This window comes from Lutjanus erythropterus, chromosome 12, assembly GCF_056507025.1.
Source record: "Lutjanus erythropterus isolate fLutEry1 chromosome 12, fLutEry1.hap2, whole genome shotgun sequence".
Lineage (NCBI taxonomy): Eukaryota > Metazoa > Chordata > Actinopteri > Lutjaniformes > Lutjanidae > Lutjanus > Lutjanus erythropterus.
This window is the reverse complement of record NC_139328.1, coordinates 5,987,276-6,015,059: the sequence shown is the minus strand read 5'-3', so window position 1 is coordinate 6,015,059 and position 27,784 is coordinate 5,987,276. Positions and strand designations below refer to the sequence as shown.

Sequence of the window (27,784 nt, the reverse complement as noted above, 5' to 3'; positions counted from 1 at the left end):
ATCTGTGTTGCTGATATCGGGAATCGAAACAGCAACCTTCTGGTCATAAACCCGCCTCTTTAACATCACAGTGCAACTGCAATTTTCCCATTACAACACCTGGTGAACATGACCAAATAAAGGACAAACAAACAAAACAAACCCAATAATTGGGACTTTGGTAGTATCACAGTAAATTTGAATTTTTGTGTTTTGTTCAGGTAAAGGTCATTATTGCGGTGGGGAGGGATCTGGACTCACCGTGAAGGGGTTTATTTTGCAATAATGACCAGCTCACTGCACGTCATTCTGCTTAGTGCACGGCTATTTGACACAAAATATTAATTTAAAAATGGTTTTATTGATGCAACTGATCAATCAGAATCGAGTATTAACAAAATCATGTAATAATTAATAATAATCAATTTCATTAACTTGCTGAAACCATGTGGATTTATACTATGATAGAAATAGTTTGTAACCAGATGGCTGACAGAGAAAAAAAACACAAAAAGAAGTACATCAGAATAACTGAGTGACTGTATTCTTTGCTTTTATTTCCAAACAGTCATGACAGCAGCTCAGAGTTCAAGACACAGAGCTGGTGTGACTCATTATCAACATCCACCCTTAAAACAGAACAATAAGGCTTGAAAAAAATAATCCAAACATAGCATTGTAGACTATGTTAAACAATACAGTCTGTGTGATAAAAGACTCTGTGAAGGCGTATGGCGTATTTGTCCACAGCTAAAGGTAACGTGCTGAAGAATGACAGAAGGCAGAAAAAGTCTCTTAGATTTCCTCGAATGCGTCTCTATTGTAAATAAGTTAGAATAAATAAGTCAGTGGTTTGTAAAGAGATGATGCACAGGACGAATAATCAGACTGGGCCAGTTAAACTTATCTGAAATACTAAGTGATGCCTTTTATTTCTCTTTTTTTTACTTAATAACTGTAGCATTATTGATTTATATCATGTGGAAAATACTTACTTATCCTAAATGCAATTACTGCATGTATCTTATAGACTAAAATTGATCTTTTAATCTTACATTTAAAGGTTTCTTACGAGTTTAAGTGAAGATGTGACAATAGGCGAGCTGCTGAAAGACCTTATCAATGACTCTGCTCTTAACATTTGATCTTTGGTGTCAATATTTAGATCTAATGTTGAATGTTAAACTTTGTCCATGCCTTACCCAAATATAAAACACTACTAGCGCACTATTTTACTGACTTTTGTGTACACGGCGTTGCTTATTCCTGTGGAAAAGCACCAACTAGGACCACTCTGTTATAGCTGCTACATTATGTGTGTGTAACTAAGACCATACACAGGTTTATTTCTGCATAAATTAACTGTTAATTCAGCGATGATGATGCTGTATGCAGGCTGTTGAACAGGCAAAATGTTAATTAAATGTAATTTTATCTTGTGCACTTTTTTATTTGCATTCACTTTTCACTAAATGTATTGTCCCTTTCATTGTTTGCATCAAGGAAACTAAAAACCTGTCTTGTTTCCTTGGTTTGCATGGACTCATTTTGTTGTAAAGATGTTTAAATATCACCTGTAAGTTGAAAAAAAACAAAAAAACAAGGCCTCTTATAATTCATACTGACACAGCATCGCCATTTTGTGTACAAAAGTCATGAAAAACTACAAGCACCACTTGTCAATATCGAATGTCTAGCACTGTGAAGCACTTACCTTAAAGTTGGTTTATTGCATTGAATGTTACCCTTGAAAGCAACATGAAGCGTTTACATTAGATCAGACAAGCAAAACCATGTAGCCTATATGCTGCTGCTGCTGCTGAGGACAACAACAGCAGAGCAGCCGCTGCTGCAACACACGCATGAGAGAAACCTTCCCGCAGCCGAGGTGGTTCTTGTGCTTGAAGAGGACATGATGGGACCAGCTCCATCTTTGTTTTCGTTTACTCCCCCGCTGTGTTGACCGCGACAAAATTTAACCCTGTCATCTCCACCTCCATCCCTCCCTCGGGTTGGATTTTCCCACGTGTTTTTTCCTCTCTTTATTTGTCGATGAGTTTCACCAGGCTCTGGCGGAGGTCATTAAGGTCAAAGATCTTGATGTCCAGAATTTCGATGGCCCGCTGGATTTCAGAGTCCATGCGGTCTCGTTCCTCCAGGGAGTTATTCAGGTTCTGCTCCGAGTTCTGGATGCGACGCTCCAGCTCTGAATTGCGCATCTCCGTCTCCTGCAGAGAAGAGGAAGCAAAGGAAGACGACAAGCAAAGGAAATGAAAAGTTAGTCAGGAAATACTGTTGTGTGAAGTTGCAGTTCACATCCATGTCTGGCAGTTCACATCCATGTCTGCCCAGTTTGTACTGGTGTATAGTAAGCTAAGCAGCTGAACATTATGATGTCACAGTGAAGTTGACCTTTGACCTTATGGACATAAAATAAAATCACCTCATCTTTTTATTCTATTAGATATTTGCCTGTATTTTTCTGTCATAATATATGACGTATGACATCTTGAGTTATGGCCAAAATGTGTTTAATAAGGTCACAGTGATCTCTGTCCTATCCTTCAGTCTGGTTGGACATTTGCACCAAATTTTGAGTGATTCTTTTAGGGCGTTCCTGAGATTTTGCATTCACGAGAGTGGCCACAGCTGTCACTGGTGCTTAAGCATAAAAACTAAAGCTGTTGTCAGTTTAACTACTGCTGGCTGGTTAAATCTATAATATTACATCATAATTTATTAGTTAATTATATTTTTTATTGATAATTAGAAACACTGAAGTAACTGATGTCATCAGATAAATTGAACCTCTTTCCTTCTTCCTTATGTTTCACCTTTAATCAAGAATCATGCAGCAGTGAGAGTTGAGTCATTATGCTTCTGTAAAAGATGGACTTAGCAGAGGATAGTTTCGATCTATCGACCTCTGGGTTATGGGCCCAGCACGCTTCCGCTGCGCCACTCTGCTAGTCACCCCAGATGGGACTCGAACCCACAATCCCTGGCTTAGGAGGCCAGTGCCTTATCCATTAGGCCACTGGGGCTGCTGGGAACAGTGGTGAGCCGCTGTGTACAATTCATTGTTCAGTGGGGGAGGAAACTGACTCTGTAGTCTTTGTTGACACTTTGCTGTGACGGAGCTGGAAGTCTGTGTGTGAAGTAAACCTTTTTTGCATGTAGCGCGGGTGCTACGGAAACTGAAAGTCTTGTAGTGCAAGCCACAAAAATTGAAGCACGAGTACAAAACATCTGTCACATCGCTAAAACATCACTTAAAGAGGCCTGTGACTGACGGGGCATTAATGCTGCATACAGGGCCACAGCTATGACGAATATTGTCATCATTTGCTCATAAATGGTAGATTTCAAAATCATATATTACGCTTCCAACGGGCAGCACAAAACCCTCTCAGTAAATTTGTATCATCATACATAAAATATTATTTATTTCATTTTAGTCATACAGGATAAATTGGAAAGCATTTTTGTTCTCTGATTAGTGATTTACACAAACAGTCATGGGAAGTCGTGTAACAACTAAAACGTAGAATCCAGAAGGATCCAAATTCAGATCCATGAAATATTTGAAAGAATACACTATGACACAGACACAAGTCTTATGCATGATATCCTAATGTTTATTTCAGTATTACTCAGCAAATGTGTGTATAACTTCTGAAAGCACACCACGCTACCGTAATAATGCCATTCCTACCCGTAATCTGTGGATGGCCTCATCCCTCTCGTGTTCCATCTCGTGGTACTCTGCCTTCTTGCTTTGCAAAATGTGGATTTCCTGGAAAAGAACGAAAGGTGCACTTGTGATCACCTGCGATGAACGTCGCAGCCTCCCACCTCTGACTCCTGCTGAAGATAAGATGGAGCGTTTAAGTACCGACCTCATCTTTGGCCTTCAGCAGGGCCTCCAGCTCCTCCAGGGACTGGGTCAGCTCATCCTTCAGCAGGTCACTGGGGCCCTGGCCTCCGTGGGCCTCTAATTCAGCCACCTTACAACATACACACACACACACACAAACACAGAATTACATCACGTTTAGCATGCGGGACATGGCTTTACACAAAGATATATAAATCATTAAGTATAGAAAATTTCCTCTGAAACGCTGGGGGCGTGTCCACTCCACTGTCTCAGTGTCAAACACCACTACAACCTGAAAACAACTTGAAAACAACCTTAAAACAACCTTCAAACATGGACGCTCCATCTAGAAGTTTTATCGGACATGTCCAGACATGTTTGAGCCACCGGAGCCCGAGGACGGTGACAGGATGTGTTTTTTTCTTTGGTGTCAGGTTGTTGGAGCTGAAGTGAGCTGAAGTGAGGTGTTGTATCGTTTGTGTGTCCGTTTGTGAGGCTCATATGTTGGGAGACCGTGACTCTGGCATGTCACAGAGCCATGTTTCAGGTTTGTTTGTTTTAATCTTTGAACGATGCGCTCTCCCACTATTTATTTTTATTTATTTATTCATTTTTGGTGGTGCTGAGACAAAATTCATGCATTTCTGATATTAAATACCCAAAAGTAAAAACGTACCATATACACAGATCTTCAGGATAAACTTGACTACTTTCAATTTCACCAATTTATTCTGGTCATGTTGACAAACATACAAGCATACACAGTTTATTTATCAACAACAAGTTTCCTCTTTGGTGTTAACTGTTCAGCCTAGTGGCTTTCATCAGAGCATTGAGGGGAAAATGGGAATCACGTCATGGGGCTTTTATGCCTTTAATTTTACAGGACAGCTTCATATATGATAAGAAATGACATGCAGCAAAGGGCCACAAGCAGGAGTCGAAGCCACGGCTGCTGCAGAGGACTCACTGTCTACCAACAGAGCTACGTGGCTACCAGTCAGCTGATCTGTTTAAAGAGTCACATGGTACTTAACTTCCTAAACTTGTGAATTGTGCCCACGCTGTAACACAGGCCTGTTCAACTGGCAGCCCACGGACCGAAAAGATAGCAAATATAGCATCGTGTTTATTAAAAAAACAAGCTATTTAAAGTTCATGTGTGTTTACATTGTTTGATCATTAAGATCACAATTTTATTTATGAGATCATTTATTGTTTAAGTCTGCTGTTGAGCAGCATTTTAAAAAAGTTTAAGCAGAGGGAGTTTAGGAGAGTCAAACTACCTGTACTTTTGTAAATAATGTTTCTTTTCCAATTGTGAAAACTAATAAAATGAAAAAATACAAAGGCGCATTATTTTACATATTTAAATTCTTAACTTTGCAGGTCAGACATAGGAAATATAAACCTCCAGTATCTTGGTACTTTGCTTTCTCAAATCTGTCTCATCTAATCTCTGTAAATGAATATCTGCTCAACACAGCTCCTCACTTTAGGTGCTTCATTTTCTTGGTTTTTATTAACTGTAACTACAAATTAAAGCCTGTTGCAACTTGCTGCAACTACAATACATCAGCAGGCAGATGAGTGACTCATGTCACCATTATGAGGTAAACAGGAATATGAGGTAAAAGGAGTGAAAACAGAAGGACACCCCTAAAAATGCCCCTGCTGTCTGCCAGAGACCGGCTGGATTATTTTAAACCATGTATGGTTGAGGCGAGGAAGAGTGTTAGAAAGAAGAAGGAAAAAAAAAAAAGAAGAAGAAGAAGCGAGAAAGGAGTGGATGCCAGCTCCCTCTGGTGATTTTTCATTTTTTCCTAACTGGGGCATTGAAAGTAGGATATTGCTGTCCTACAAACCCCTCTCCCTCTCACACCACCCCAGAGACGTGGACCATTTTCTGCCACCTGGTCCCCTTCCTCAGATAGAGTGAGCGAGCTCGGTCCAAAGGAGACAGACACGGGGCTCTTCTCACTTGCATGAATTAATTTGTCGATGTGAAAACTGTTTCTGAATAGCAGACGAGCGGTGGAGAATTCAAAAGCGGTGATCGATACTGTAAAGCCGGCCTATAATGGAAAGGGATCAAGGTATTAAATAAAGCATCGAATCAGAGAGGTTTGTAATTGTCAGCCTGAGGCGAGGTCGCTCCCACGGGAATCAGCTACCAGCAAACGTGAAAATACTTTTTATTGATGACTGGGGATGGAGGCATCTGCATCCACTGGAACCTGAGAGGTAATTCAAGTGTAAAACCCTCCTGAGGCTCAGCGTATTTAGACCAACCTCCCTTGTGGTGAAAAGTGACATTCGCTGTGTGCACGGTGAACCGGTTCAACCAGCAGAGAACACCTTGATTAAAGCCCCGGAGGGAAAACGCCCGCAGTGCAAGACGTGTCGAGGTTTGACGAAGTGTGTTTCCAGCCTGACAAACGTGTCCAATTTTTTTTTTATTTCTGAATCTGAGCAACTTTCAAACTGAGGAAACGGAGACTCTGAAAACGACGATCCAATCAAAACCAGCGTGACCTCGCTCTGCGGAGTTCTGTCAGCGTCCCGTCGCTCTTGTTTGAACTGAGTGTCTGCTCCTGTTCCACGGCTTCACGGCTCCAGCGTCGATAATTAGGTGTGACCTTAACCATCAGCTCCCGCCCCGCAGGTTACTACAGGATGAACAAGGACATGGCTGCACACACGAAGCCACAAGAGAGAACAACTACTTTTCAGTGTTTATGGGTTTTTTGGCCTGATTTAAAGGGTAACTTTGGTGGGTTTTTTTTAACCTGGACCCTATTTTTCCATATTTTTGTGTCTAAGTGAGTAATGGGGACAATTATTGAGACTGGTCCAGTTTTGAGGGACACGCTGCAGCCGTCAGCCACGAAATGTGTACTGTCAATGTACAGTATCAGTCAAAAGTTTGGACAAACTTTTTTTTCTTTTTTTTTTATAAGAAATTGTTCAGGTTTTACCAAAGCTGTCATCAAAGCATAAAGTGGCAACTTTGAAGAATTTAAAATATCAAAGAGCAAAAAACTTTTGCACACTTGTAGGTCGACAGGTGTGTAGAAGAAGATCATGGGATGACAACAAAAGACTTGCAAAGATTTAATAACAGCTATGTTAGATTGCAAGTGCAGAAGACAGTGTGCGAGTCTTTTATATTTTAGAATCTAGAAAGCAAAAACATATTTTGCCTTGTTTTCACATTTTTTGCTTACTACATAATTTCACATTGCATACTTCATAGTTTTGATGTCTGAAGCATTAATCTACAACCTAGAAAAATAATTAAAAAATAAAAATAAAGAAAAAACACTGAATGAGAAGATGTCTCCAAACTTTACGTCCACTGAAATTTGTTGTTTTTCCACTGGCAGGCTTGGATTATGATAAATGCCTGACAACATTTTGAAAAGATCCTTTTTGTTTAACCGTAAACGGACATTTTATCGCTCCGTCAAAGTCCTCAGACTACATTCACAGAACGGTCATTTTATCGTTGTAAAACACTTCATTCAAAATCAACAGAAACAAATAACAGAGAGGTGGAAGTAAATCACACGAGTCATAAGTGTCTCATTACTGTGGTGAGAATTAAGCAAATCGAGTAATTTGAAATTCTGATGATCTGTCCTTGTTTCCACACTTAACTCCGTTACGAGACAGTGGTCACGATGTTTTCAGCTTTAATGAAAACTGTTGCAGCACCTCATAAATCTTACTGATGCTGACATTACTCGTGACTTTAGTCTGACTTGAGTCCCTCACTTTTGCAAAATAAAACTGACCAAAGCCATCTTGGTTTGTCTTTCCACTATTCCAACAGTTACCGGCTTTGATTTGCTCCAAATAAACCTTTAATTCCCAGAATTACATGTGAAAAGAGAAGAGAAGAGAGGAAGAATCAGAGAAGCAGCAGGGAAAAAAAATATTTTCACATCTAACTCTGTGAATTAAGGGTTTACGTCAAATAATCTAGAGTTGGTGATCGCTGGAGAAGTGAAGACGGACCAAGATTCTGTGTCTGTTGCGTTTGAATGAAGTGTGTGGCCATTTTAAAACAAAATATGTATAGCTATTGTTTTTTTTTTTTAAATATATGTTTGGGATTTTTATGCCTTTAATTTTTTTGGGACAGCAGTGAAGACAGGAGAGAGGGGAACGAGTGTGAGGGGGTGCAATGAAGCAAAGGGCTGCAGCCTCAGTGAGCCCTTTACTCTTAAATAAAAAGGTTTATCTCTGTATGGATCCTTTCCTTAATGTTAAGAATAACAATCTGTTCTATCAATCAGTTTTAGAGGACGTACACTGACGACTGAACAGATCTGTTTCAACACTCACCTCTGGCAGTAGGAACACTGTAAAGATCTCTATAACACATAAAATATGCAGCTTTGAGGGCAACTTTCCAGCTAAGCTTTTCATGTAACAGCTAATCCATCGACCATCCTTCCATTCACCTAAACCTCTTATCCTGCACCGGGTTAGAGATGCATCACAAAGCTAAAACACACTTACAGGCATTTTTATTATATTTACAGGACAAGTTAGACAGGATTGAAATGTTAAAATAAACCACCCCAACACAAGATATCCCACTTCTCTCTCTTTCCTCTTCACTCAGAAATGACCATTTTGATATAATGTTTGATATTGATTTTTACTAAGAGGGAAGTCGGCATAATAAGAAAGGGAACAGGGTGTGAAGGTTGGTTTTGATTTGTGTTGTTTTGTTTTGCTTGTTTTATTCTGATTATTTGCTCTCGCTGTGTTTTCAGTGTTTTCTCTCTGTTTGATTTGATCAAGGGGTCGGATTTGATTAGTATTTACTTCTTACACTTCCTTTTTGGACATGAGTTATTTATTTATGTTGTTTATTGTGAGTTTGCTCCTAATTTTATTGCTTATTCTGGATTTGTTTTTTCTTACCTTCATGTTTTTTTTTTTAACAATCTAACATGATATGTTTGATACTAAGCACCTTTTAGGTTTACATTATTTACCCTTTTAGTTATCAACATATACAAAAATCTACATAACTGATCATTCTGCTGTTCTGACAAAAAGCAGCTCTAATACATTTAGTTTCTAAAAATGACACTCTAGATTAAACATCCATGTCGTTATTACAAAGTAAAACTAATTTAATATGTGACAGGATATATTTAATTACTTTTAATTTTAGAAGGAAAATTGAGGAGGATATGAAGGCAGCAGCACTTTTTTCCATAACCTGAGATTTGTGATTTGGGCAAATATAATGTAGGAATTTTACATATTGAAGTTCAGGACATTAAAATATGTTGCTCTAATGAATGAAATAAGTCTTTTTATGGTCTTTATTTGTAGTTGTGGGAGATGACAAGTCATTTTTGCTTCTGAATTCAAAGTTCTGTAACACAGGCAGTTAAACAGAGCTTCTTCCAAGTGTCTTCTGTCCCCGAGTGTCGGTCTGAATACAGCGGAGACTCACCTGGTCTCTGAGTCTCTCCGTCTCCTCCTGGTACGCTGCCAGCTGTTTCTTCCACTGCTCCACATTAGCATTAGCCTCATGCAGAGCTGCCACCAGTTTGGAGTTGCTGTCCTGCAGAGTGAAGAGCTCGGCCTCCAGGTTCATCTCACAAATAGACCTGAAAGACACAAAAACAAAACCAGTAAACCAGTGACGCACATCACATGATACACATTATACTGTACGTACGAGCCTCATGATAATACGGCACACGATTATTTTATGGATGAGAAGTCCTTAAAGCAGTGTTAATATTAGCACCTGCATTAGTTTTATTCAACTTTTAGTCATTTGATCTTTGTTAGTTTTAGTCTGGTTTTCATCAATTAAATTTGTCTTTATTTTTTTTTTTTGTTTTCAATTATACAAGAACAGTTAAGCTTATTCTCACTAAAAATTCAATAATAAAATACACCGCTAGCAATAAAGTAGAATGTAGGAGTAGAAAGAGACGCATTTTGAAGCTACAGGTTTTGCCATCTTTGTTGTGTACAGTTACCATGGTTTGTCCCAGCTGTGTTTTATTTCCCTTTTATTTTCTAATTGTCTGTGGGTTTGCAGATAAATTTAGTCCGTAAATCTGTTTCTTTCAAGCCCCGAAAGCTTTGCTGACAGTGACAGAACGTTTCTGCATTGAAATTAATATTGAAATTTATTGAAGGAGTCCCTTGAGATGCAGCATCTCATTTTCCTATTCAATCCTACAGACACAAATGCGAAAAAAGCATATGAACAAAACAGCATTACATAACAAGTATACACTACAAATGTACAAATACAGACATCTCGCTCACCCTCTCCCACCCACACCCCACCACCCTCAGCTGCTGTACAAGAAAAATTGGAATTGGACTCCATGACCTGGATAATAAAACCGTAACATTAGCACAGAAAGGAGTTCTGGTTACTGAGAATTAAAAACATGAGCAGGTTGTTTTGAGATGAGAATGTAAAGAAGTCCTGAAGCAGCAGAAAGAGGTCAGCAAAGAAAAATGGACATTGCATATGTCTGAGTGAATATGTTACATGAAATCAAAAACTGTATTGATTAATTGAAGGTGCTTTATTTAGTTTTAGTCTTAGCTAGTCTTATTTTTCATCATTGCCTCTGCTGGTGAAATCAACTCTGCCTTAAAGTGCTCAGACACACATTTATAATTACCAGGATGACTGGACAAACTCCATCTGTTGATGAGGATTATGTGATATGATAAAAGCTCCACAACAGTGACTGCATGGACCGTGAGGGAAGACTGATTTCCCCAAGGTAAAGAATGAACTTAACTGCTTAATAATAATATACAGTACACACACAGTTGCTACTATACAGCAGTCATTCCCAAACACTGGTCCGGGACCCACAGGTGGGTCACAGGAGATTTTATCTGGGTCACCTAATAAATTAAAGGCTGTGGGAAAAAATGCGCAAACTTAAGATTTAAAATGTGTATTTTGTTTTAGTGATGAGAGGGGAAAAAATGCACTTATTTTGTCCCATTTAGGAAGCAGGCCAAAATGTCCCATGTTGTTTTCCTGAAAAGAAATACGATGGCCTGTAAACTCAGCCTGAATACATTTATTTCTCATTTATAAGTATTTAAAATGTGTATGAAATCAATTACACGCGTCAAGATAATGCCAGATGATGCAGAAATGGCAGTAAAAAAATGGTCGGGAATGTTCATTTATGCACAAATAAACTCCTCCCAAGATTAATTGGTAAGGTCTGGGTCGCGATGGTTTGGCAATTTTAAAAAGTGGATCCCCAGAAAAGAAGTTTGGGAAACACAGCTGTACAGTATATACTCAGTCACTGGCCAACAGCCTTAATTGTACCTGAACTAATGCAAGTCTTTATGAATCTCTCAATCAGAGTTCAGCACTAAACCACTGCAATATGAGGAAAATGTTTACTGTACAGCTGGCTGTGTCATAACTACTGCTGCCAAGAGTTTGGACCATGATGAAAAACTGTTAACCTTGTTAAGACAAGCAGCGAGCCACAACAACGGTGTTAAGAAAGACGGACTGCAGCAGCTCTCCTACTGCCCAGACTGAAGGTCATTTCACAGGTCTTATAACAAAGCAAAGATACACTCATTAAAATGCCCAGAGAGCAAACAACAAGAGCAAACTGTTCCCACAGTAATCCTCTAATCCTGGATGGGTTTTATTTTAAGTCATCTTCATCAAAAGACTGAATGTGACATTGAAAGACTACTTTGTAAATGGAAATTAGAGTACTGATGTGTCCCTAACTGAGTTAATCAGATGTGTAATTTGTAAGAATAGTGGACATGATCTTTTAACAAGATGATTGGCAAGTTAATTTAGAATCTTCATTTGTGTACTTACGTACTGATGATGTATGTAGTCCCAATATAATACAGTAAATGTATATACCCACAAGTAAAACAGAGCCATATTACAGAAACTTCCTAAATCAATGTTCCTATGCTAACTAAAGATAGGAAATATGTATTACACAAGAACTTCCCAAAATCTCATAAACTTTCCAAACTTTAGGATAACTGTTAAACTGTCCTACCTTTCATTTTTCCACCTGTTGCAGGAGCTAGCTTACTAACTAGCTAAGGATGGCTAACAGTAGAGTTTGCAAACAGTAGCTACCGGTGGTGTTCGAGTGTTGCTAGCAGCAGCTAACAGTAGAGTTCGATAACATTAGCTAACCGTAGTGTTTGCTAACAGTGGCTAATGAAAGTACTGCTAATAAGCAAGAATTTGATACATATCACAATACAGGGGTTATGATTCATGCATCTTGTGATACTTTAAGTATTGAGATATATTGCTATTTTTCTAACCAAATCATTTTATGAAGTCTGGCATAAAATTATACATAGTATAAAGTAGCTAACGGTAGTGTTGCTTACAGTAGGTAACAGTAGTGTTCAATGTTTCACTGTATGTTTCAGTATGTCAAAAAAAAACAAAAAAAAAAACAACAGTTACAAAGTTTTTTAGCTCAGCGAGATGAGAAAAGTTGTGTTAGTTGCTAGGTAACAGACATAAAAGTTGATAGGCGATGTTTGATTGAGTTTTAAAGATTTCCTAACCTGAGATAAGATAGAATGATGTAAGATAAGACAGGAACCCTAAAGTTTCTATGACGCTAAATTGGAAAAAATCCTATCTTAGACTCCTCATATCATAACTTGAGACTTAGGAAGTTTCTGTAATACTTTCTGCCACTTAATTCTACAAATTGCATGAAAGTCATTAAACAATTAAATGTTATTAATTCTAATCTGCAGAAAAGATCAGTCAGATTGTCTCTTCATCCCTGATGCTTCACCTTCGCTCTGTCCCTCTACATCTAGGAAGCTTGAGGTTGTTCCATGGCAACAGTTTACCATGGCAACCATTCCGGTCGTAATAATTGAACTGTAGGATATAAAAGCATTGTGGGCGGCTCAAAGGACTGATCGAGGAGATGTTTACGAGCTTCATTTGATGTTATGTATGAGTTAACACTTCAACAATGGGCTCTTCAGTTCCTAGAAGGCTGAACAAAACGAATGACGTCAGAGTGTAATTAACCCGATAAATGAAAACCATGTTAATACTCAGTGAACACGGCTGAGACGGAGGGAGTTAAAGGTAATGGATAACCTGCTCGAGTGCAATCAATAGTATTGATTAAATGAAATCTTTAGCAACTGCAAATATCTCAAATTCAGACTACTTGATAAAAAATCACACTGTCTCAACAACCTGACTTGATGACAAGAAATTTACAAATAATGCAGCTAATATAAATTTATTGTTTGTCTGTTTGTCTTTAAAGGTATGGAGGTATATTTTGGGAATTTTTCTCATTTTGTTTTTTAGCCAAGAGTTAGATGACAAGATTAAAGTCACGTTAGCATAACAGCTCTGTCCAAAGCAAACCGATTTGACGCTTTTCTTCTCCACATCCTCATTTCTACACTTTGGTTTTTGTATGATTCAAACAAATAAGATATAAAATGTTAATTATTGAGCTTTAGAGGTGCTGGCGGGTTGATTTTGTTATCTTCGGACCGAGCCAGACCAGCTGTTTCTATCTTTTTCCAAACTTTAGCTAAGCTGCCCAGCCTCTGACTGAAGCTTTATATTTAGTGTACAGACACGAGACTGACATTGATATTCTCATTTATCTCTCTGCATGAAAGTGAATTGGTGCATTCCCCAAATTGTTGAACTGTTAATTTAATTATATCACTGTCAAAAAAAAGTTCTTTCCATGCATTTTGCAAAAACAAATTGTAATGCACAGTCCAGTTGATGAAAATATTTTGGAACTTTCAGTGACACTGAGAGCTCGTCGTGAAGAAGGTTACCACCTGTCATCACTGCTGCTTTCTAATGGAGTCGTATTTGTAGTAACCTCTGAAGTAGAGATGCAGAGTTTGTACAGTTTCTTTAACCATTAGTTGAACATGTTAACAATAAATGATCAATTAATCATTAATAATTAATAGAATAAAAAGTGCATGTCTTTTTCTCAGTTTAATTTAAACAATTCTAGCAATGCATCAGTTGTGTGAAACATTAATTCATGAAGCATAAACAATTAAAAGAAGCAGAATTATAAAACAATAAGGTTCTCATTTGCTGCGACTACTCTTGCCTGTCTGTTTGTTCAACAAATGGTGCCTCCAAACAAAACCACGTCAGAGGAGACACAATTACCAAACCAAGTCATGAAAAAAAATGTGACCTCTGCAGAAATGGCACACGAAACATAAATTGTGGGTTAATAATTTTTTACCTGGTTTAAGTCTAACCAGTGATTAATGGATTAATGACTAATCATTAACATCACTACTCAGAAGTGAAAATTTTCACAAGTTGAGACACGTTTACTGACATTTCCAGAAATGGCGGCGCTACATTTTTGTGTGGATGGTAAGTTAAGATATTATGATTTTAGTTATATAGAGTCTGAGGAAAACTTTGATGTTTCCAACTGCCTCATGTTTTGATTGTGGCTTTCCAAGACTTTCCATGTCGTAACCACAACCTCACAAGCTGCATTTGAAGGCAGCATGTGACTTAAATTCTATACTGATAAACAAACTTTGTGTTTTCTTGTCAAACTACAATTTCCATGGTGAAGTTACATAATGAACCTTTATGCTCAGTTTCATACATGTTTGTGAGCTTTGGAGCTAAGAGATTAATTTGGTTTTTCATCTTGTTTCCGCTCAGACCTGAAGTTTAAACTCAGATTACAACACAGGATTGGACACAACCACCAAACTGAAACCAGTTTCACCTACTTTATACAAAACAAGATTTCACAGAAGGATTCTTACCACAGTATTTAACTTTTTGAGCAGAAGGTGAGATCAGAACAAGAAGGAGAAAGTGTTTGTGGCATCTACAGTTTCCATTCTGTTGATCTGTGTGTGTGTGTATGTGTGTGTGTGTGTGTGTGTGTGTGTGTGTGTGTGTGTGTGTGTGCAGAACTCAGTTACCCTTCAGAGAGCATCTTTTTAATGCGCTCCTTCTCAGAAGACAGGGTGATGTCTGCGCTCTGGCTGCGGAACAGCTTGTCCTCCGGTCCGTTCACGCACATCACCGGTGGAGACTGGAGTTCGTCCGAGAGGTCCTGAGGAACACATCAGTAAATGGACTCCACTAATAACACACATACACACACAGCATGACAACAACAAATGGACTGATTCACAGAGGAGGGAGGCGACTCTGTTCATGCAAAAACACCTTCACCTGTATAACGTAGCAGTCACACGGGGCATTTTTCTGCATTTAGCACTTTTACTTTTAATACTTTAAGTACATTTTCCTGATTATACTTCTTTATATATGTATAGAGCGTGTAGTACTACTTACTACTTAGGTAAATAATACTGAATACTTCCTCCACCACTGATCAGGTGTGTTAATGAGACAGTTATGTTGTCAGTTTTGGTTTGATAAATTAAAGAGCTATGAGCTCATCACAGCAGGTATAAATAAACACAAAATTCAGGGCCAGACAGACAAGAAACAAAACATTTTCAGAGTGTATTTGCAGACATATATTCCTGTGCTTTATTACTTCCAGAGACAGTTTCTGTTTTGTGCCAAATCATAAAAAAACAACAGACTCACCTGTGAGAACTACAGACGAAAGCCACCAGGTGGAAAAAACAAACAAAAAACAACAAAGAAACACGTCATCACAAAGCTCACAGTAAATAATGACCTTCTCAGAAATATCACAAGCATATTTAGCTGTGTGATCAGTAATGCGGCGCAGTGCTACTTAGCAAGTATCAAGCACAATTAATTGACGCAGTTGGCAATTTTCTGGAGCTTTGGCTGCTCCAATGTGTTCATTAAATCGATAAAGACGTAGAGTGAGAGACATCACTTGGAATCTGTTCAGCCGGAGAATTAAAAGGAAATGGGCATGTTCCTCATGACCAAGCAGATGTAACTGATGGGTAATTATTCTCTATTGATCAGAGGAGGCCCTGAGCTGACTACATTTTCATCATTACAGTGCCGCTGTCAGAGGTTTCTGGGTAGCGGTGGGTAGAAAATGCGGATGCGGTGCACTGCTGAGCGGCACGGGATAATTTTACCATCGTCCTAGTTTTCCTCACTTTCTCTTCCCTCCGAGACAAGTGACCCAGCTCATCTTTCTTTTCTCTCTTTCTCTCCCCATCCCTCCTTTGATTTAATCACAGCGGCTCTGGCTAATACCTGCAGAGCAACAGAGGTGCGTTCACCTGACCTTGGCCTGCGCTCGCAGTGTCTGCCCGCTCCTAAAATGCCAAATGCATCACTGGATATTTCTGTTGATCGGGACAAAAGCCCGGCCCGATACCTGCAGAGGTTTGCCCCACTTTAATGTTGCTCACCTGAGGAGCAGCGATGGTGAGCGCCGTGTTGGCCAGCTCTTTATCCTGCGACTTTTCTCGTGCCAGGCGAGCTGCATCTTTCACCTCCTTAAACTTCTCTGAGAACTTTTCAAAAGGAGGACAAGAGATTAACTGTTTCAGGTAATGAAGCATTAATAAACGCAGCACTAATATGCATCTGTCAGACCTCTGTTACCTGATGCAGCTGTTGCTCTGTGGCAAAACCGAGACCGTACACAGTGTTGGCCCTGCTGTCCGCCCACTGTCCAAACTTCTGGGACGTCTTGGTAAATGTCATGCTGGGTGTAACGGTGCAGTTGATGATGGCCTGCAAATGCAGAGATAACACAGATGATTTAGTCATCATTTGAACAAAACAGAAAGTTCAGCAGCAGAGCCAAGAATCCAGACAAATTAATGACCTGAAATGATGAATTAGTATTAGTGGAGGTATTACCTTCCTTATTTTAATTAACATTTCATAACTCAAAGCCTTGTCTGTAGTTTACTTTGTCACTCCAGACCCTATAGCACTATATCTTCTGTAGATGCTGTCATTTTTTATTGATTATTTTCTTATTCCTGAGCAGGAAAATAATAAATGTGCAAAAGCAAATTAACAGATGAAGTATGATGAGTAAAATATTAAGTGTGGAATTTCTAATTCAGTTTATAGATTGTGCTGCAAAGGGTACGCCAGTGATTAACTGTTGCACAAGAGGAAGATTAAGAGGAAAATGCTCAAATTTGAACGAAAGGAGGCCAACATGACCTCATTTTTGGTCTTTATCGTGGGTCAAGCTCCAAAAGCACTGGATTCTGGATCTTGCATAATGCAACCAACATCATATTTTTGTTGGACCCTCCACGCCACCAAAGTGCCCAAATCTTGTAAACTTTTCCATTTTCAGTTCTAAATTTGTAACAGTACTCATGACAAGTAACCTGATCTTAAAAGGACAGTTCAGATTATTTTAAATGGGGCAGTTTTTAAAAAGGTAAAATTCTCCTTGTGGAGCTGCAGTAAACTGCAACAACTACAGCTGTAAAGTTCAATTAATCATTTTCCTATTAGCAATTTTATGTCATTATTTGAACACAGCACCTGCATAAATATTGGCAACACTGGGATAATTTCATGCTTCACATGATGGCTGGAAAATAACACAGAAAAACAGAAAAAAAAAAATCTGTGCTTATTGTATTAACTTCCCACTGGGATTTCTGGCAATCAGCCATTTTCAAGTACTTTCTCCCCTGAGACATGTTTTTTTTTTTTTTTTTTAAATCAAAAACCAAAAGCTCTGCCACATCACAGGCGCTTATTGTTGAGAGTAAATTCAGAGCAGAGGCAGGGACAGCAGTAAAGATACACAAAAACAGCACATCCACCAGGTTCACGACCTTACTCTCAGAGAAGTGGCCAGAGAAGCCACCTCTCTCCCCCCTGAGCTCATGAGGAAAAAAAAGATATTAGAGCGGACCTATTTATAAACCTTTTTACGTCATCTCCAGCCGTACAATAATGGAACTGATTTAAAATCCCAGCATTGCGGGGCAACGGCAGCTTAGGAGGAGGAAGCTTTTTCGTCCTTCTCTGCCGTCCAGCGAACGATTACATGAACGCTCCGGTTGGCGTTTCTGCGCTGACATGTTTGACATAACATGTTGGACGGCGGAGGCAGTGGTGGCGGCAGCAGCAGCAGCGAAGATTACTGGGGAGTCAGACACCAGTCCTGGCAGGATTGGGCTGTTGACCGACCAACTGCCACCTCGCACAGCCTTCTGGGAGGCAGAAATGTGGGTCAGAGCAGAGGTGCTAAGAAGAGATCAGATAGACCCCCACCCCCTCCTCCTCCTCTTCCTCCTCCTCCTCCCCAGGGATGGATGTGGCCTCTTCTTCATAATCTAAATCCACAAACATGCAGGAAAGACGATGTGGCTGCTGGTTTGTTGACACCCACTGTGCTTTTGTTCAATACATATTCCTTAACCGTACAGATGTTCTTATTAGGAGGAAGTGATGTGAAGCTTTGTTACAAATACTGAAAAGCCTCCTCTGACGCCAAGGTCGCCATCTTCACTGCAATCAAACAGAGCTCCCCTCAGAAATCCTGCAGGTTTTTTTTAATTATGACAGATAAAGATTTTAGTCCTGGATATCAAATCTACAGGACCTACATGTGTTTGGGTAGCACTTTACAGCTCGGCAATAACATGACAATAATTGGGTAATAGTTTGATGATAAAAGGTAATAATTAAGTAATCATCTATTTGCACAATAGAGCACTGTCCTAAAACCTGGACATGAGTTAGCATATTAGCACTTCTGGTTCCCTTGTTGGGTGTTTTTTTTCGTTATGTGGCTGAAATAAAGTGGTTTACACAAACTGAAGAGATTTATGCATTTTGTTCTGCTGCGTAAAATAATCAGTGAATACATCACTCATGAATTTTGAAGGTTTTACGTGTCTGTAAATGACATTTACATGAAAGCAGTGTTGCAGAATCTCAAAAACAACGTAAGTGAAAAGTGACTAGTTTTCAAACATAAAAAACAACGGGAAAAACTGCCCCGACATGCCATTCATACACATCCATTTCAGATGGTGCACACACGTGTGAACGTGGCTCCAAGCTCAGGATCTACAGTTAAGATTCAGGCTAAAAACAACAAACATCTTTCAAGTAAACTTGGTATGTTAGAGGTTGGATTGAGGGTAGGTAGATAATGACAGAGTGGTCATTTTTGGGTGAACTATCCCTTTTAACGTCATCTCGCTGAACACTAGTCACTTAGTAGTCATGACGTTTGGTCACGCAACAGTGGTGTAGTTCCTTTATAATCTAACGTTAGCTTTTTACTCCTGACGATTACATTTATGCTCCAAAATCGTAAAACCGGTGTTCATTTGCTGATCACACCATGTCAGTATCATGAACTTCTGTTTGCCACAGAGATTATTATCCTTGTTAATCCAAAATCACTGTGGCGGAAACCAGAGCAATGCTAACTTCTGGGTTGGCATAGAAATATGCATCATCCCATCATCCCTTCCTGTCAGTGCTACAGTAATGTTACCTTCACCTTCAAACTTACTGATTTTTCATCCTCAAGTTTGTCACTTCTCTTTTCACAGTTAGCTTGGTACATATTGTTAATGTTATTTATCGTTTGTTTTGTATATAGTGTTTTTGTTCATATTCATAATCATCTCAGCGTCTTAGAAAACCATTAGCAACATGAGCTAGCTAGTTAGCATCGTCAGCTTCATTCAAACTTGACAAAAACAAAATAAAACTGACAAACAGAAACAAAATAAAACTGACCAAACTGTCTTGACTCAGCTTTCCACCGCTCCAACAATCACTAACTGTGGTTTGGCTGAAATTAAACCTTAATTCACCGAGAGAGATGTGAAACTATCGTGAGAGGAGTGAGGCGGAGGTTGGACATCAGAGAAGAAGCCAGGAGGAACAGCACGTACCGCCAAAATATTTTCACATCTGACTCGGTGAATTAAGGGTTTATTTTGTCCAAACCAGAGTTGGTGATTGCTGGAAGAGCGGAAAGACGAGCCAAGACATTTTTGTTGAGTTTTATTTTGTTTCTGTTGAGCTTAAATGAAGATGATCATACTAGCTAGCAAGCTAACGTCATCAACAGTCTATGACACTGAGATCAGCAAAATGCTCAAAACACTATAACACTACAAAATGAATGGTAAATACTACTGACAGTATGTACCAAGCTAACTGTGAAATGCAAAGTAAATAACTTAAGGATGAAAAATCACTAAGTTTGTGGGTGATGGCAACGTAATTATAATGCTAACAGGAAGTAAACAGACTTGTAACGCAGATCTATGTCACACTACATTGTGTGAGTTCAGAATACCATTTAATTAAAGTAAAAAAAACAGGTAATATCCTGGCTATCCTGGCAGTGGTTAACATTAAACTGAAAAGACAAAAGGGTATAACAGTATATTAATAGAAACTACCACAAGTGTTTCCAGGTAACAAGTCACAGCATCAAACATTTGTACAATATTAAAACAATAATCTGTTACCTACAATTCAGTTAGATACACCAATTGTTAATACCAACTATTGCCTGGGTATTACACAGTGTTACTTGTATTGTTACCTCTTTATTATCAAACTATTACCCCACTATTACCATGTTACTGAGCTGTGATATAAAGTGACCTGTGTATTTCTGTTGAATTTACAACCTCATCTACCATCAACATGATCACCATTATAACCATTTTCCTCTGCCTCACCTTGGTCCCGCCCACGCTGATGATGCGGTAGACGTTACGGTTGGCGTCGTAAAAAAAGGACACGGTGACGGCATGTTTGCTGGCGGGGATCCAGTTCCTCTTGGTGGTGGGGTCGATCTGGAAAACATGGGCCCGGGCGCTGAAGATCGGCTGCTCCCTGGAGGAGGAAACACAGAGACGATGATGATGATGATGATGACGGCAGGAAAATGATTATTTCTGTATAAAGGAAATGTCAAAGTGCAAATCCTTTCACAGTCTGTTAACTGTGGATCAGACGTAATAAAATAAAAAGTGAATAAGGTGTTTTTAACTTTGAATGAACAGTAGGACACAAACAGTAGGACCCTTTTAAAGTCTTAAAAACAAGACAAAAACATTTAGAAAAATGTGCTTTTGCTCATGATTTGGGCTTTAAAACATTTAAAAACAGCTTAAATTAAAACTCATTATCATGCAACTCTGTTCAAATGGTGTCTCTCCTATATTTAAAAAGGAAATCCTTCATTATTTTCATAATGGCACATCTCCATCTGTCTCTCTGCCATCTAGGGACAGATGTTGGAATCATCCTTTGGCTCTCTCCCACACTTTTCCCTGCGTCATTCACCAGCCATACAGGGCTGTAAGTGACTTAGCTGGCAAATGATGTTGACTAAAAACGCTCTGAACCCTCTCCGCCCTCCGCTCTGCTCCTGCCAGTATTTGCAGAGATGTATCCTGGATACGAGGTAAATATATCAAAGCAACAAAGTCAGTAGTGTTCAGCCACTGTCATGTGGTATGAATAGCAAGACTGCTAACGCTCTTTCTCTCTTTTTAACTCCCAAGTCCAGTCAGTACATTTACAGCTCTGTGTATTCCAACACTTTGATAGAAAACAGAGCAGAAACATGTGACAAAATATGAAACTAAACACTTGTCCATTAGACCAGATTTCACCCTGAAAGCCTCTGAAGTCAAAGTGCAGAACAATCAAGCTGTTATTGTCTTTTCTACATGCTACAAATTCCCATTTAAATCAATGAAAAGGCAAAACAAGACTAAGCCAAGACAAGAGACTACAGTCATGTATACTTTGGTACAAAACGTCAGCATGTCAACTTGCTCACATGTTGATGTGTTACTTTGGTGTGTTAGTAGTGTGACATTTTGCTAATTAGCACATCACACAGTGCAGAGCTGAGGCTGTCAATTTTACAGTAAATTATAATTTTGACCTGCTGGTGGCGCTAGAGGAAAAGTCAGTGGATCACCAAAGTCCGTAGGCACATGGGAGAAGTTAGCCTCCAGGACAAACAGGGCTTTCTGGTAGAAAGGCTTAAGATGTCAGGTGACATAGTATAAAGAGCAGCAGAGTCCACACCAGAAGCAGTGTGAGTGTGAGTCACTGTTTGTCTCTGGCAGTGTGTCCAGGGTGTACCACGCCTCTTGACCAATGTCAGCTGGGATGGACTCCAGCAACCCTTCAAGGATGAGTGGATACAGACAATAAATGATATTTTCAGTTAGGTGGTCTGAGGATTACAAAGCTGCTCTTTGCAGATGATGTCTGTGACCTCCAGAACTCACTGGATCGGTTTGCATCTGGATGTGAAGCGGGTGGGAAGAGGATCAGCACCGCTAAGTCTGAGGCCATGGTTCTCTGCAGTCTACTCTTCTCAGTCTACTCTGAGTAGGGAATGAGTCCTTACCCCAAGTGAGGGAGCACTGGGAGCAGTGGGAGCAGTGGGAGCGATATCGTATTCACTTTACCGCACCGTTGTGACGAACAAGAGTTTAGCCAAAAGGCAATGGTCTCGATCTACTGGTCAATCTTCCTTCCTACTCTCACCTGTGGTCATGAAGGTTGGGTCGTGACCGAAAGAATAAGGCTGGTATCTCCCTTTAGGGATAGGATGAGAAGCTCAGCCATCCACGAGGGACTTGGAGTACAGCTGCTGCTCCTTTGCATAGAAAGGAGCCAGTTGAGGTGGTTCGGGCATCTCGTAAGGATGCCACCTGGTCACCTCCCTAGGGAGGGGTTCTGGGCACGTCCAGCTGGGAGGAGGCCACGGGGCAGACTGAGGACGAGGTGGAGGGATTATATTTCCTCTTTTTGTTCTGTGCTCCAATTGCAGCTGAGCAGACTTGGTACCACCAACAACTTTCTCCTTTTCCTGTAAAAGCAACACAAAGCCATACAGCTAACTGTCTTGCTAATGATTGATGTAGATTAGCTAGCTACTTAACCAGCATTTTGCTAACATAAGCTAATTTACGATGTCAATATATGCCACTTTTACAGATGAGTCTTGCACACAGCACGTATAAGTTCAGGAAACAGGAAAGGAGAAAGTTGACCATGGTACAAACTTTGCTCGACTGTCATTGGAGCACATAGCAAAAAAGGTCAATTGATCAGCACTGCTGTCCCTGGAGCCGTGCCGCTAATGTAGCTAACAACATGAATAAACTGAGACAGAATAAGTCATTGACAAGGTCACAGATCAATGCCAATGTGAAGGCAGAATAACCTCGGTAAAAGAAAGCTGAGAGACTGGACTGACTGTCTCACCGTCCGTCCCATCACACCACATGTGACACAGAGGGCAGAGGTGTGAACGACTTCTCTTTAGATTGTGGCAGGCAGATTATAAACCCAGCCCTGATGTGTTTTAGGTGCAGACAGTATCGACACTGATTAGACTCTCATTAATAAAAGACAAGACACGATACTGCTATTCATCACTCTTATCTTAGCTGGTTGTCTCCCCCTCATTAAAATGTTGCCTGACAGAGGTGCCAAGTAAAAGTGTGAAACGTCAAAAACCAGGACACTGCTTCTTCTTCTTCTATGCACTATTGTAAACTGCAGTGGCTGCTCCCAATAGAACTGTAGTATTTTGGCCAGTCATTGTACATTTATATCTGACCCCATTAGTGACACACAAATCCAGTAATGGTCTCGCTGTGTGTTTCTCACCGCTGGAGAAGATAAAGAAGAAACATTACATCGACTCTTTGTACGTACACCGGGCTTCAAGGACTGACTGTAAAGATGTCGTTGTTGCTGTTGTTAGGAACGGTGGCATTTCAACGGCTGACCCACTCCAGTCTGATAATAACTGACGCTATAATTCTCCTTCTCATCTCTCAGTAATCCTCCCTGTTGTCAGTGGATCTTCTGCTGCAACCACTGATACACTGATCTGATGTCTGACTGGGACGAGACACTGGGATGAGAGCAGTCTGTTAGCAGCTGGGGGAGAGATTTGTGCTCTGGATTTATAGTGATACAAGTTTTGGTTATGTAGGAATTTGACCTTCGTGTTTTTCAGACATTGTGATCAACCATCTGATGCCAGTGAATGAGACGACAACCTGACGTACAATCACTCTCATAATGTTGGCGGCCGTGCACGAGTCAAATTAAAACGAGAATGATCAAATTTGAAGCAGCAGAAATTGAGATATCCTGACTCTTAATCCCTGGTGTGATTCAAGCTTCAAACGGACAGGATACTACAATTCCCACAATGCAATTCCAAGACCTTCCATGCCTGTTAAATGCCCTAAAATCTTTCAAACTCCATGATCCCAGTTCATAAAGTAGGTTTCCTGTCAAATATTTGAAGTTGAACTCAAAATAAGTGTTTCTTAAAGGACCAGTGCACAGGATTCAGTGGCATCTAGGGGTGAGCTTGATGATTGTGAACGCCTCTCTGATACTTGAGGTGGCTGAAAAACTCGTAAAAACACTAGAGCCAGTGTTTGGTTTGTCTGCACTGTGCTACTGTAGAAACATGGCGGTTCAACATAGCGGCCTCAATAGATATAAACTGCTCATTCTACAGTAACAATTATACAATTATTACATTCCATTTACGCCACATCCTGCCAATAAATCCCCCGAAAGAATTATCACAATCAAAGCTCAGGAAACATCACAAACTGGCATCAGACAAGAGATACAGAAGTATTCACTGCCGTACTACCAGACTACAGAACAACAGCTTCAGATTAATTTATCCTCAGTTCCACATACAGAAAAATTTTGTTTAGTTTTTATCTATTAGCTATAAGGGAACTACAACTTAATTGAGTTCCAGGTCTATTTGTAATCAGGGTGTGGCACTCCTGCTAGGATGTGAATCACACTTTGTCTCTTTAAGAACGGAGATTACGATTCTCTCACACAATTCTTATTTAAGCAAAAAATAATAAATAAGTAAACATTTATTGCACTCAAGTTTGCTCCATGTGCTGAGGCTGTGAGTCCTCTGCAGCAGCGGTGGGTTCGACTCCCACCTACAGCCGCCTCTCTCACTCCCACTTACCTGTCATATCTTCAGCTATGCTATCCTTTACACTAAAGGCATAAAAAGCCACAAAAAATAATTAAAAAAAAAAACTTAAAACTTAAAAGTCTCTTGTAATAAAAATACCTCTAGTCCTTATAAGTCAGGCATGTTCAAACTCTTCCATACAGGGCCATGTAGCTGCAGGTTTTCATTCCTACCAGGCTCAGCTCATTTAATCACCTGATTTCAGTCTTCAAACAGCTGATTAGTCGAATCAGGTGTGCTGTTGATTGGTTAGAACAAAAACTTGCAGCCGCTCGGCCCTTTATGGAATAGTTAACTTAAATGCTGCTGAACATATAAAAAATAAAATGGTGATGCACTGTATAACGTTTGAATTATTGAGGTTTGTGTGGTCTGGCTGCTGGGATTTTGTCCTAGAGGTGCAAGTAAATCGCTGTCATTTGGAAATGAGTTTGCATAGATGTATGAATCATGAATCATGATTTTTTTTGTCTGTTTATGGAGGCTCATATTACACAACCAATCAATGACTGTGACACTGAATTGAATAAAAGGCACAATAAGGCGTCACAGATTCAAAGGACAGCGCAGAATCAGTTGTAAAGTTACTAAAATTACTGCCAGGCTTTGACCTCGGCTGATGTTTGGTGTCTGTGCTCCAGGAATCAAACCCGCAACCTCCTGTGGTTGGTGGGTTTGAACAGAGGACTCTTGGCTGTGGGTGTGTCTGCCAACACTCGCTCCCTTCCTGTGCGTGAAAGTTGCCGTTGAGACACACTTAGATGGTGTAAAACAGTGTGTGTGTGTGTTGTTGCTAACTGGTCAGCAGCGGTCTCACTTCTCAAGGATGTTCAGCTGCTCGACCTTCATCCTCAGCAGATGGATGTGGCCTGCAGGGCTTAATGGGGGTGTCTAAGTATAACAAAGCCTGGCCGTGATTGGATGGAGGTCGGGGCCTCACCTCAGGATGAATAACCCCACTAATCTAACAGTATCCACAAGCTGCTTTACTGGGTCTCTCCTGTCTCCCTCTGGTCTGATCTGTCTAAATCTTTTATACACAGATGTCAAACATTAGAAAGACCGAAATGATTCATTTAGAGGACGGCAGTTCGACTACATCTGCTTTCCTTCTGTTATTACAGACATATTTAACACATCAGACTGAAGTTTTTGCATTAACTGAGCAGTTTCGTACGCTCGTGCCTGCTATGATGGTCTGTGCGATCGCTCCTGGGTCGTTTTTTTGGTTGCAACTGCAATAAAAGCATCCTAAGCAGAGTCATTACCAAGAATTATGGATCAAATAATCTGAAGGCCGTGGAGCCACGCAGAGGGAAAACATTACAGAGGACGATCGACTTAATTTAACAGATTCATCATGTCCAAAAAAGACCCGAATGCTGGATCTGTGTTAGCGCAAGGGTGAAAAAGAAACCACAACATTGCTCCAGATGTGCTGTTTCCTGAATCTGTGTCCAGGTTTACAACATTTTAACTTTATAGCTGACTTTCACTTGTTATTAAATCAAGAGTATGATTTTTTAATTGATGGATTTTAGTTTAAAGCACCATCAGATGGGAATAATTTGATCATTTCACTATTGATTTCTTCCTTTAAGGACTTCAAGACTTTGTTGTTTGTGCATTTAAAATCCACCTGTACTTGTTTTTGATTGTTTTTGCTTATAAGTAGACCTTTTCTTGTTCTTTTTTTTTTTTTTTTGCTCAGATTGCACTTTTTTTTTTTTTTTTACAGATGTAGCAGGTGTGGTATGGGATGATGAGAGAGCCCTTATGTGTATGTACTTGATGATGATTATTTGTTTTTGAATTATTTAATGTATTATTATTACAATTATGTATGCATTATTTACTCAATTTTTGGTGAATGTTATTAATTTTAATTTCCATGTTTTCTACCTGAGAAATCCCTTGAAAATTAGATGGTTTACCCTTTTTCTGGCTGCAACTAACGATTTTCTTCATTGATGATTGACCTGTTGATTATTTTTCTCACTTCTTGTCTATAAAATGTCAAAAAAAAATGTGAAAAATGCTCATCATTTTCTCAGAGCCCAGACTGACATCTTCAAATTGCTTCTTTGATCCAAACAAGAGTCCAAAACCCAAAGATTCTCCATAAATGACAAAGAAAGGCAGTAAATCCTCATTTTTATAAAGTTGGAACCAGCAATGTTTTGACATTATTGCTTGAAAAATGACAAACTAGCAAACTAGTTGGCAGCTAAACAATTAATTGACTAATCGTTGCAACTCTGGAGATTTGTATCACATTTTGAAATGAAAATGTGGATTTATTTTGGTTAATGTGAGGCGTTAGGCATGTTAAGGTCACAAGTACAAGAAATCAAATGTCATGCAGGAATAAAAATGACAAGGACAAGCTGGTAAATGTCCAACTCAGGTTCTTACCTTTCTCTGTGGTGAGGAAACATCTTACAAGGTGACTGAGGCTTCTTTTCTGTGAGGAGACACAGAGTTGAAGCTCCATTAACCCAACAAGTATTTACTCTCGCTCCAAATCTGAACGGAAAACAAACTCTCAAATGTTCACTTTGAGCCCTAATTAAATCTCTGCATCACTTACCCCATGTCTGTGTAAAGCCTCGGAGGTGAGGGTGACAGTAATTCCGCGCCGGAGCTGCTGTTGCTGCCCTGTGGTCTCCTCTTTTCTCTCAGTCTGAGCTACCAGATGCTTTATTCTCCGGGGGGGGAGGAGGAGGTTTTCTCTGCAACAGCCTGCTGCTGCAGCCTGCACACAGTGTCCCTACCGTCCTGTCCCGGCAGCCACCGCCGAGTGTCCAGCGAGCCGCCCCTCTGCGGAGCCCGGAGAGTCACAGCCCGGAGGAGGCAGAGCGGCTGACCTCGGTGCCTGAAGTGACCGCGGTGTCCATATCCACCCCAG

General features: G+C 39.9%; 1 protein-coding gene and 1 non-coding gene across 3 annotated transcripts; both read right to left on the bottom strand.

The window, feature by feature from the left end:
- Positions 1 to 1,970: 1,970 nt before the first annotated feature.
- LOC146317459 (homer protein homolog 3) lies at positions 1,971 to 27,784 on the bottom strand. 2 transcript variants are annotated; one of them, XM_084732966.1, is made up of 10 exons: positions 27,467 to 27,784; positions 27,292 to 27,340; positions 20,549 to 20,705; positions 16,455 to 16,586; positions 16,259 to 16,363; positions 14,864 to 14,997; positions 9,342 to 9,498; positions 3,879 to 3,986; positions 3,695 to 3,775; positions 1,971 to 2,207 (listed from the first exon to the last, which is right to left on the bottom strand). In XM_084732966.1, the coding sequence occupies exons 2-10, from the start codon at positions 27,312 to 27,314 to the stop codon at positions 2,022 to 2,024; spliced, it is 1,083 nt and encodes a 360-aa protein (XP_084589092.1). In that variant the 5' UTR covers positions 27,315 to 27,340; positions 27,467 to 27,784; the 3' UTR covers positions 1,971 to 2,021. The 2 variants fall into 2 exon arrangements, with proteins under 2 accessions (XP_084589092.1, XP_084589094.1); XM_084732968.1 differs by having other exon boundaries at positions 14,864 to 14,976.
- On the bottom strand, positions 2,951 to 3,023 carry trnar-ccu (transfer RNA arginine (anticodon CCU)). The gene has a single exon. It is a non-coding gene; the product is annotated as a tRNA-Arg (tRNA).

What these genes read in the sequence shown, in the direction of transcription:
- LOC146317459 (XM_084732966.1), bottom strand. Translation starts at nt 27,314, where the DNA reads ATGTTTCCTCACCACAGAGAAAG. An exon ending in TTTCCTCACCACAGAGAAAG is followed by an intron (nt 20,706 to 27,291) that starts GTAAGAACCTGA and finishes TTCCTCCTCCAG; the next exon opens with GGAGCAGCCGATCTTCAGCG. An exon ending in CAGAGCAACAGCTGCATCAG is followed by an intron (nt 16,364 to 16,454) that starts GTAACAGAGGTC and finishes CCTTTTGAAAAG; the next exon opens with TTCTCAGAGAAGTTTAAGGA.